Source organism: Wolffia australiana, chromosome 12 (assembly GCF_029677425.1).
Source record: "Wolffia australiana isolate 7733 chromosome 12, ASM2967742v1".
Classification (NCBI taxonomy): Eukaryota; Viridiplantae; Streptophyta; class Magnoliopsida; order Alismatales; family Araceae; genus Wolffia; species Wolffia australiana.
Genome location: NC_135846.1, coordinates 14,427,109 through 14,439,174, shown reverse-complemented (window position 1 = coordinate 14,439,174; position 12,066 = coordinate 14,427,109). Strand labels below are relative to the sequence as shown.

The following is a 12,066-nucleotide window of genomic DNA, read 5'->3' as shown; positions in this document are numbered from 1 at the left end:
CTCCCCCAACTTGACCCACTTGGGCATCCTCCTTACCCTACATAAAGGGAGGCATGCCCAAGGAGCCATTTGGAGTTTAATAGAAAATTGAAAAGTCTTCTTCGATTGGGCTCTCGCCTTTTCCCTTTGGGAGTTTATCTTTACCATTTTCTAGAAAGAGTCATGGGAGTTTCATCTGCACGTCGCCAGATTCACCACGTGGAGATCACTCTGTGCACTCCACATCCGCACACCCCACGCCCCCGGCCCCATGCCCGTCGCTAGATTCTCCTTCAAGCTACCTGCTCACCGGCGTCTCTTTTGAGCCGCCCCCACGCAAGCATCACTGCTCCGCCACCAGGCGCGTGCAACGCGCGTGGCATCAGCCACCGTCTTCTTGACCCGCGTGCTCCGCGTGCGTGGGACCATGCCCACGCCTACCGTTTGCCTATGCCTACAAACACCCACAACCTCCGCGCATCATTAGTGTAATGATTCCCTTGCTACAGACCTCCGGTCTCGACCCCATCAGGTACCACTGTTCCCCACTCATTTTGCAGTATTGTTATTTCTTCCAGTGCTGGATTGAATTGCTCATCACCGGGAGTCTAAGTCGCAATAGGATTAGTCACCCTCAATGAGAGTTAGGAATATTCTTGGGATAGCACTTAGATCATCTAGCAAAAGAGGATGTGGACGCCTCTGGACATGTCGCCTGGTAGACGTCTAGTTTATCCAGTTGGGTCATTGAGAGTCTGGCCGTGACGGTCCACTCTCGAATCTTTAGTTGACCTTTTCTCATTTGACTTTCTCAATACATTGCGTCTATTGTTCATTTGATCCATCCACTACATGTCCTGTGTTGGAACACGAGTCATCTGATCCCGGCGCTCATTGTGTTACATCAACTACGGTAGTAAGTAGTAAAATAAACTCTAATATTAGAGTAACTAAACTAGAATTACATAAATACAGGTTAAAATATGAAGGAGGTTTCTTAAACGAGGGTATCATTATCTTGAATTGCTAATCTATGGTTTATCGTAGCATGGAGAAGAAAAGAAAAGGATACAGAAGCGGAGAATCAGGAAGAGTATGTCAATAGCTCAAGCATCCTCAAGATGATGTTGGGATACCTGATAACATAGCTAATTGTTCGGCTCACATCATAAACTTTCATTTTTGTTTACATTAAAATTAAAAATATGCATTTCAATGTGGAAAGGATTAAATTTGACCTTCATTTTTTTTTAAGCCAAATATAAAAAAACTATCATGGGGGTCAAATAACTTAAGAAAAAATCTTCACCATTGATGTAATGAATTTTAAGAGTGACGTTATGATTTTTTAGATTTTTTGGTATTTTTACATATTTTGCTGATATCACATTCTCAAATAAAATGCTTTTGTAAGTCATAATATATCTTATAGAGAATTTTGACGTTAGATTACAGGATATATTATTTTTCTAATCCAATATATATATTTAATATTTTCAAGGGTTGATGAGGAGTTTCTAGTCTTATTATTCCAAGTTCCCTCATGTCATATTCAATTTCATCCAATGCTGGCCGGTCATCGTAAAAAAGTGATATCACTGCCATGTGAGTAATCAGACTATAATGGTGAATTATTGATTGAAACAATTGAAGAAAAGACAGGTGATGTGGTCCAATAATAAAAGGCATTATTTAAATTGAAATATGTACAAACAGAAGGACTGAATATAATGTCTCATGGCTTTCCTCTAAAATTAACCAAATTTTTGAAATAAATACCAGAAAATTCTAAATTTTTGGTGTGTCTGCATCACATACACGTGACGCCCAAACATTTTATACATGGCACACACATGAAAATGTGATCCTCACCTGCCAATCAGGATTGTCTATAGAATAAGGAATATATAGTTGTGTCATCCAAAGATGCTTCACAATGGCACATATTTAACATTTATTTAGATTTATTCTTTTTTATTTTTATGTTCAATGGTATGTGTTAGTTTTCTAGCCATAGATTGAGAATGGCACATAAATATGTAAATCATAACGTCACTCTTAAAAATGACATGAAACCATAAACATTATGTAATGAGGGCGATGACCTATGGAGAGAATACTATACTTTAATCAATGGCCGTGATTTTTCCAACTACAAGACATGTTATTGGACCGCCTAGAAGCTTGATCAAGATGAAATTTTGCGGAAAGTTTTGTAGTTCTTCTCTTTTTTCCTCAATGTCATGGATCTATATAGTCACATGCCCCTTATGTGAAAGTTATCTCTGAACTTGCTTCCAACGAAGTGATTAGATATCCATGAAGGGATGTAATGGTGTCTTAGGTGATTGAGAAGGTGAAACAGATAATTTGAGAAGCTGGCCTATATCTCTAAACCTCTATTGTCCTAAAGGAACCTGAGAACATACAACAAGTCTTCTCGCCTTATATTCTTTCACCTTCATCATTACTAGTAGATTGGATCTATCTCCTCCTCATTAAATTACATGGTCTTGATTTGGATGAAGTTCAAAGAATTCCTGCAGCATAAGACTTGGAATGGAAACAAAAAAATCTTTAAAATTACAAAACAGATACTTGAATGAGACTTGTTCAATTGCTCAAGTGTGTAGCCTCTAAATGTATCCACATGATCCCTGACATCTTGAATCTCCTCCTTTGCCTTCGCCAGCTATGTTCACGCTCCATCGTCATAATTTTTTGTTGTCCTGATCACATCAGGAATGGAAAGGAGACTTGTGAATAAGAGAGAAGAAGAATAAAACAACTAAAAGCTTCTAGTATGCATGAATTATTCAAAGGGCCTTCTCCTATTTGTACTAAGTGGAATAAACTCCCAATTTTTTTATATATCTTCCGATGTCAAGTAGACCATAAGTGTGTGACCCTCTACGCTATGTATGAGTCTAGTTAATAATTCAAGTGGGTATCAAGCAAATTTACCCGATCACTAGGTGACACTCTATATCGTGGGGTGCCATGCTTCACCTCTTGCACTAGAAGATACAAATGAATGTGCACCATCTAGCTCATTGATATACTTGGTTCTCTTAGTATGACTTAGGGTATGGTCATATGTGAAATCTGAGTCGATCATCCGAGTTAGTACTGAGGGGTTATAAATATATCGTAGAATTCCTTAATGATATTTTGATGTCTTGGCCAAAGACTTCATCACATCGTCTTCCTTGAGATGTCTCCTCTCATACCGAGGGTGGAAAATCCCATCTTTACCACTCCGTCATCTTTGTGAATTTGTTGTTCAACCCTAACTAAGGTTTTCTATAATTGAATGATGAGGAACTCATAGATCAAAGTCCAACTGTCTAAGATGCATATGTTGTCTCAGATCTTACAACTTATACAACTATAATGTGAATCAACCAGATTGTTTCTTTGGTATAATACCATTCATGGATTCATATAAATCAATTCAATGATATGTTGCCACTAAAAAAAAATCTACTATCTATTCTTATTGTATCCACACTAGCGGCTATAGTACTGACCATGCTCGTCATATGAGTGAGACTAGATAGTTGCTATTTATTACGATACTTTGATGCCCTTCTTGAGATTCATTTGAGTAGGAATATCTAGAACATACCCGTAAGGACTAATGATCTATGTATGATGATCTCATTATAATTTACTAAGATGGATAACGTATTTATAGACTTTATTACAAGCAACACATGTGCATTGTATTTAATACATCGTATACATGATGAATGAATAATGTGGAATCTCTGATTGGCTTGTTGTTTTTATATATTTCCACAACCTTTGCCATTGCATCTCATTCGATCATCATCGCGACCATTTAAAACCATCATCGCCATTTCATGTGATCATTCCCCCTTGGAAAGCTCTCTTAACCATTTACATCCATTTACATGTACACAAACATACATCTCTTTATCAACCTTAGCATCCTAAACTGTTTCGTTGTTTCATCCTTCGTCTCGATTTCTCACACTCATTCTACATCTCTTATCACTATATTCTATATATTATGCATTAATTAATGGTCCTACTATTAATTTATATTAATGATCCACTTTTTACCACAACATTTCCCTTTTCTCTCCACGTTGTACTTTATAAGTATTCCTTATCATAATTTTAATCACTATTTTAAGGCTATTACCATTCCAAATCACCATTTGTTATGGACATGTTCCTGCTTCTCATTTCTAACTAGCCATGTGTGAATTGAGTAATGGGTTTGATCAATTTAATTCAAAAGAAAACAATGACAAATAGTTATACACACTATTTCGAGTTGAGTAGTTACTTACTGATGATGTCAATAGATTGAATAGGGCAAACGTAAGATCTATGTAGCAAGAAGAAAAGTGAAAAATATGAGACAAGGAAGAAACAGAAAAATTATATCAATAGTTCAAACATCCTCAAGATAATGTTGGCATATTAAGTCCCCTGCTAAATAAGAGAAGGGTTTGGCTACAATCCTGAAGGAAAGTGGGGTTAATTTGTGATTATGTCTGCCTTGATGGAACTTAAGAACACTTGAGGGCCACTCAGAATTGTGAAAACGGCAAATATAAATGAATGTGTAACACCTTTCTTTTTAAAGAAGAAGAAAATAATAAACGTGAAGATGGGATCCAACATCTAGAAGATTGGATCTTAGAAGAGGAGGTTAGGAGACCAGGGCCCATTCATCGACATAAACAGATATCATTTGGAATGGATAGGCGTAACCCCCCCTTTTGGGAATCATTGCATCGCTATGTTTTCTGGTCAAGATAAGAGGGTAATGAAATTCTTGTACCTTATTAGAACCAAGACTTCGTTTGGCTTATTCAACCTTGAGGGGAGAATTGGCTGGATAGATGGCCAGGGGCCTTTGCTTTCCTCCAATTTTACTATTTCTTCTCCTCTTTGTTTTTTCCCTTTTCTCATGGAAAGGTAGTTACTACCAAGCCATCATCTTTTCCTCTACAAATGGACAACTTTTTGTCTGGCTTTTTCTGCACGTTAACCTCATCTCAAGTTTAGTGGAAGTTGTAGCTCTCTCCTTCTCTCTTCTTTCTTCTTCATTGTGAGTGGTTGTGAATCTTTCCTACAAGTGGTAACAGAGAAAATCTGATCCAAGGAGAGAGAAGAAGCTACCATGCCGCCTAGGAGGAGTCAAGGTGCATCTCAAGCTGATGACGCATTGCCTGTGCAAGGGAATGTCATGGCTTCTACTGTAATGACCATCAAATTTCTAGCCACACAAGGTAATAGTTGTCCTACGGTTCCAAAAACCAATTATTCATATTGGGAAATGAGAATGGAAGTCCTTATGGAGGCACATGGACTTTGGGATGCCCTTGACACTAGAGCAGTGTTGAAGACAAAAGATCAATAAGCTTCGTCTACCACGCGTGGCGCGATCTCAAGGGGGATCACCAAGCAACTTAATATAAAGATAAGCACAAAAATGATGTGAGAGATTTTGCGCAAGAGTAATATCAGCGTCGATCAAGTGATAAAGGCGAAGAAGAATGTTGACTGACTTTATAGGGGATTTCTCTGAAGTTGTCACTAAGATGTGAAGCTCTCTGAATTCATTGAAGAAAAGGTCATCGTAGCCAAATTCCTACATGCTACGTGGGCTAAGTTTGATTCAGTTACAACAACTATCGAGCACTTCATTGATATTGATACTATGACGTTGGATTAAGCCGTTGGATCTCTCAAGCTCCATAAGGACAAAATGAAGGATCGTCGAGTCAAATGAGATGAGAAGGTCCTTTTGACCAAAGCAACGAGGAAAATAAAAAATGTATGATGGTGAAAGTTCCCCTAGAAGAGGTCAAAGTTGTGGAAGAGGTCGTGGCAAAAGCAAAGGAAGAGGATATGGTGGAATAGGTTGTGATAACAATGATGAAGAGACGTGATGTGACAAGTCCGAGGTGAGATGTTACAATTGTGAAACACTTAGACATTATGCTTTTGAATGTTGCACAAACAAGGAGGAAAAGGCTCACTCCCAAGTGCTGATGACAAAGAACCGTCGACAATCCTAATAGCAGTTTCTGAAGAACCCACTTACATGCTGATTGTTGCAACGCACCATCGGCCGGGATCGATGGGCGCACGCTGCAATACGGGGGACGTCAATTTCAGTTCGCAGAACGGTAATGTTAATGAAAAATGCACATTGCGAAATAGACAACGAGAAAACACAAGCCCGCCATTAACCTAGGGAGAGACTCCGCTAACCTGTCAGGGCGGGACTAGAGAGGGTCAAGCGTCTTGATGCTCCGAGGAATGTCTCGAGGCCTTCGGAGCGGATTTCCCAGGGCAGGGTTGAAGCCTTCACTCAATGTTAGATTGGGTAGTTTAATTCCCTTACTGGAGTGATTCCGTCCCAACAGGTCTCTAGCCACTACCCAACCTAGCTAGCCAACGAGGGAAGAGGGGAGGGGCAAGGAGAAACAGAAAACGGCTCACGCGTAGTTGTTGCGAGGAAGGAGGTAGTAACGCCAGAGTTAAAGAGTTAAAGACGGTCGCAGTGCGAGGTGAGACCACGTTGGAAAAGGGTCAATCGTCGGCTTCCTGGTGGGCAAGCTGGCGATTGGCGTCGCCTACGGCTGAATGCCCGCAACGGTCCAGGGGAACTCCGGGAGATGGCGGCCGTTGGCCGGTGAAGGGATCGCAGGCTCCCAGGGAGCTTCCCCTGCTCCTGTCTTAAACTCGGGTTGTCATGGTGTTGCCGCGCTTTGAGGAAGCACACGGACAAGGCCCAGCCACGGCGCATCCCAATCGGGGAGCAGATCAATCAGACCGGAGGATTTCCATGGAGAGGGTCGTAACGAAAGGCCCGGGCGTCAGGTCCTGGGGCGTCAGAGTCAGCACCCGTCCGACAATGAAGAATCGCGGCCAAAGGGGTGAACCAGAAGTCTGGATCGATCGGAATTGGAGGCCTGGAGCTGCAGCGAATCAGTCTAGAATGGAGACCGAGATCGGCCTGAGTTGGGAGTTCTGGCTCCCCAACAAAGCAGCTTGGGTCGGAGATCAGGGCCAGCCTGGTTTGGAGTTCCAGGCTGCAGCAGTTCAGCTTGGGACGGAGGCCTGGTTTGGAATTCCGGAGCTGCAGCAGGTCAGCTTGGATGGGGATCACGATCAGTCTGGGCTGAAAAATGTCGAGGATGACCCCTTCCTCTGGCGTCCGTGGGGGCCTCGATTCTGATGGAAGTTGCTCCAGCTTCTGCGATACGCTTCACCGTCTTCGGTGGTTCGCCGCCAACAGACGAACTTGGGAATTCTATTCTTCAGTTCGTTATTTCTGTTTTTACAGGATAATCGCAGCCGTCCATCTTCTGGAGTTATAACGGCGTGGATGCTGCCAACGGGGATGCGAGGACAGCTGGCATGCTGAGTCAGAGTCGTCTGTTCTCGATTGACCGTGTGGGCCCTATATAAAGGGTTAACTGTTCGACGAAATGGGTACCCCGGAAGTACGTTTGTTTTCTTCTTCAATGAGGATTGTTTTTCTTTTCGTTTTGCCATTTCTGGCTATCATCAGTGCTGTTCCAGAAGATCTGCTGGTGATGCTAGATGCGAAGAAGATCGCAACAGAAAATTGGGAGATCTTGCGACAACGGCATCTTGGGGTGGACAGAGTGATTCAGTCCCGTATCCATGGTCTGAGACGAGAACTGGAGATGCTCACCATGGCTAAGAATGTTTCAGTGGTGGATTTTGCGATGAAATTCACTCACATCGTCTCCGAGTTGCGAGGTCTCGGGGAGGTGATGGAGGAGAAAGATGTGGTGCGACGGTTCTTGCGGGCAACACCGTCTAAATTTGACATCATCACTCTCTCATTAGAGAAGTATGGCGACTTGGACAAGATGACTCTTGACGAGGTCATTGGTTCACTTAGCGTTCACGAACTGCGGCTCAAGGAACGGAATCTCGTGAAGAGGAGCAGGCCCTGTTGGCCAAAGCCATGAGCAAGACCAAGATCACCACTAATCAGTCCCAGTCACGAGGAAGAGGGCGTCATCGAGGCAGAGGACGAGGTCATGGCCGAGGACGCAATCAGCAAGAAGATAAAGAGAAGAAGCCTTTTGACAAATCGGGAATCCAATGCTACAATTGCCAAAAGTAGGGGCATTTTGCCTACGAGTCCCGAAGCAAGAAGAAAGGGAGAGAAGATCAAGCTTATGTAGCCGAAACCACCCCAGCATCAGCCGCGGGAGCCTCCTCCTCTGCTCTGGCGGAGGCGACTTCCTCTCTACTGATGGCAGTAGTTGAAGAGGCAAGCGATTTGCTTCTTCACGGGTCTGATGGTGGACCCTCTGATCCAGCTCTCTGGTATCTGGATACAGGAGCAACGAATCATATGACTGGATGCCGAAATTTCTTCTGCAATCTCAACGATTCAGTATCAGGTTTCGTAAAATTCGGTGATAGTTCAAAAATCAGAATCGAAGGGCGTGGCGACATTGAGATCAACCAGAAGATTGGGGGAGTTCTCTGGCTTCAAAATGTGCTATATGTACCAGAATTGACGGCAAACATCCTCAGCCTTGGTTGACTCGATGAAGAAGGGTGCAGTATGACAATGGCTAGAGGAAAACTCACCATCTTTGACCGTGATGGGCAACTTTTTGCTGAGGTTCAGAGGTCTGAGGAGCATCTTTATCTTCTGAAACTCAGAGTAGTGGACCAATGTATGGTCACTACTGAGGATAATTCTATGAACTGGCGGTGGCATGCTCGATTTGGTCATATCAGTTTTTCTATGTTGAAAGAGATGTCCAGTAAGAAGCTTGTGGAAGGACTACCTCGGATCACTGAGTCAAGCCAGATCTGTAGGAGTTGTGTTGTCGGGAAACAGCATAGGGTGTCCTTCCCTCAGGCATCCTCATTTCGTGCAATAGAGCCTTTGGAGCTCATCTACGCAGATATCTGTGGACCCATCACACCACCCACTTTAGGGGGGAGCAGGTATATCCTCCTAATTATCGATGATTTTTCAAGACTAACGTGGGTGGCAATGCTGAAGGAGAAATCAGATGCGTTTGAAGCCTTCAAACGATTCAAGACGTTGGCAGAAACGGAGAAAGGCCTGAAGATCAAAACTTTCAGGACAGATAGAGGTGGAGAATTCACGTCTGAAGAGTTCTCAAATTTCTGCCACGCACATGGGATCAAGAGGCAACTGACAGCTCCTTATTCACCGCAGCAGCACGGGGTTGTGGAGCGGAAGAACAGAACGGTGATGTCTATGGTCCGAGCCATGTTGAAGGCAAAAGATCTCCCCATAGAACTATGGGGAGAGGCAGTAAGTACTGCTGTTTATATTCTTAATCGGTGTTTCACAAAAAGTCTGCAGGGTCAAACCCCACACGAGAAGTGGACTGGCAGAAAACCATCAGTTGATCACCTGAGGACTTTTGGGTCAATTGTCCATGTGAAGCACAATAGAGGCCATTTGAGCAAGCTGGAAGACCGGAGCCGACCCATGATCTTCATTGGTTATGAACTTGGAACAAAGGGCTATCGCTGTTTTGATCCGACCAGATGTGATCTTTGAAGAAGAAGAGAAGTGGATTTGGACAGAGCAAGGTGAAGGTTCAAACTCACTTACTTTCTTACCTGACTTGTTACCTGAGCAGGGTGTGGAGGTGGAGGCCGACTGTATTGATGAAGATGTGGAAGACTCTATGGCACGAGAAGTGATTTCAGCTCCTTAGAGTGACTCTGAAGAGAGCCAACAGCCAAGGTACAGGTCTATTGTTGACTTGTACTCAAAAACTACACCTATGATCTCAGGTGATCAGGCATGTCTGCTAGCTGGTGAAGAGCCTCTCTCCTACGCAAAAGCTGCTCAAGATGAAGCATGGAGACAGGCCATGAGAGAGGAAATGCTGGCCATTGACAGAAGTAACACGTGGGAGTTGCAGTCTCCACCGGCAAATTGCAGGCCAATTGGCCTGAAGTGGATCTACAAATTGAAGAAGAATCCAAAAGGTGAAATCATAAGGCACAAGGCCCGTCTTGTGGTAAAAGGCTACTCACAGAGAAAGGGGATTGATTATAAAAAAGTTTTTGCCCATGTGGTCCGCTTTGAGTCAATTAGAGCCTTAATTGTTTTAGCAGCTCTGAAGAAGTGGAAGATTCATCATCTTGACATCAAATCCGCGTTCCTGAATGGTGAAATTGCAGAGACTATCTATGTGTCACAACCTGAGGGGTTTACGGTAGAAGGCAGATAAAGCCACGTCTTCCGGCTGAAGAAAGCCTTCTACGGTTTGAAGCAGGCACCAAGAGCCTGGTACTTCAAGCTCCACCAGAGTCTGCTGTCACTTGGTTTTGTGAAAAGTCAGCATGAACAAGCTCTATATCTCAAGAAGTCAAGTAACGAGACTCTGATTATGGGTGTATACGTGGATGATTTAATCATCACAGGGTCAAGCTCAGGTGGCATAGATATGTTTAAAGAAGAAATGAAGCTCAAATTCGAGATGAGTGATCTAGGATCACTGAGTTCTTATCTTGGACTCGAAGTAAAGCAAACAGAGAATTTTATTTTTCTGTCTCAAAAGGCCTATGCTTAGAAAGTTATGGAGCAAGCTGGAATGGGAGACTGCAAGGCCGTTTCAACCCCACTTGAACCTCGAGCGAAATTCACCTGCAATGAAAGGAATACAATGGTGAATACCACAGAGTACAGGAGCCTGTTCGGGAGCCTGAGATATTTAACACACACGAGGCCCAACTTACTCTACTCGGTGGGAATTTTAAGCAGATTTATGGAGAATCCAGCCCAAGAACATTTCAATGGAGTCAAGAGGGTGTTGAGATATGTAAAAGGCACAATCGATTTTGGGTTATTCTACAAGAAAGGAGACTTGAACACTGAACTAATGGGATTCAGTGACAGTGATTTTGCTGGAGATGTCAGCGATCGGAGGAGCACCTCTGGCTATATCTTTTTTCTGAATGGAATGGCAGTCAGATGGTCATCACAGAAACAACACATTGTTGCCTTATCCTCTTGTGAAGCCGAGTATATTGCAGCCACGGAAGCCTCATGTCAAGCTATCTGGATGAATCGATGGATCAGTGAGATGAAGGGCGAAGGGCAAAAGCCTGTCAAACTAATGGTGGAAAATCAATTGGCCATTACATTAAGCAAAAATCCGGTCCACCACAACAGAACCAAACACATTGGCACAAGGTACCACTTCATTCGACTGTGTGTTGAAGAAAGGAAAATTGAAATTTGCTACGTTCCGATGGAGGATCAGCTGGCGGATATTTTCACCAAGGCTCTCGGAAAATTAAAGTTTGAAGAAATGCGAGGACGTATTGGAGTTCAATGTCTTCGGACGGAGGAGCTAGAGCAAGGAGGAGATTGATGGAAGTTGCTCCAGCTTCTCCGATACGCTTCGCCGTCTATGGTGGTTCGCCGCTGACAGACAAATTTGGGAATTCTGTTCTTCAGTTCGTTATTTCTGTTTTTATAGGATAATCGCAGCCGTCCATCTTCTGGAGTTATAACGGCGTGGATGCTGCCAACGGGGATGCGAGGACAGCTGGCATGTTGAGTCAGTTAGAGTCGTATGTTCTCGATTGACCGTGTGGACCCTATATAAAGGGTTAACTGTTCAACGAAATGGGTACCCCGGAAGTACGTTTGTTTTCTTCTTCAACGTGGATTGTTTTTCTGTTCGTTTCTCCTCTTCCTCCCGCTTGCCATTTCTGGCAATTTCTTGAGAGGGTTTCAGGCTTCTCAAAGCCAACAGATTCCTCCCGGACGACTGAGCGAGGTTCCTCGATTTTCTTTCTCGGTGTTCCAGGCGATGGATGGTGGTGGTCAGTTAGGGCGTTGGTGGCTTCCTGCTTGAAGAGACAAGGGAAAGAAAAGAAGGGCAGAAACAACAGCACAGACACTATCCCAATGGATGCGGATTGAGAAGAGAGGGGAGCAAATGATGGACCAAAGATAGGGAAGGAGGAGGGAACTTCTCAAGAAAACATTCTTCTTCTTCTTCTTCAAAATTCCCGGAGAAAAAAAAACAGGACGCCACTTCC

General features: G+C 43.3%; 1 protein-coding gene across 1 annotated transcript; it reads left to right on the top strand.

The window, feature by feature from the left end:
• Positions 1 to 10,607: 10,607 nt before the first annotated feature.
• LOC144710098 (secreted RxLR effector protein 161-like) lies at positions 10,608 to 11,390 on the top strand. The gene has a single exon (XM_078583758.1). It carries the CDS (start codon positions 10,608 to 10,610, stop codon positions 11,388 to 11,390), a length of 783 nt encoding a protein of 260 aa, XP_078439884.1.
• Positions 11,391 to 12,066: the final 676 nt, after the last annotated feature.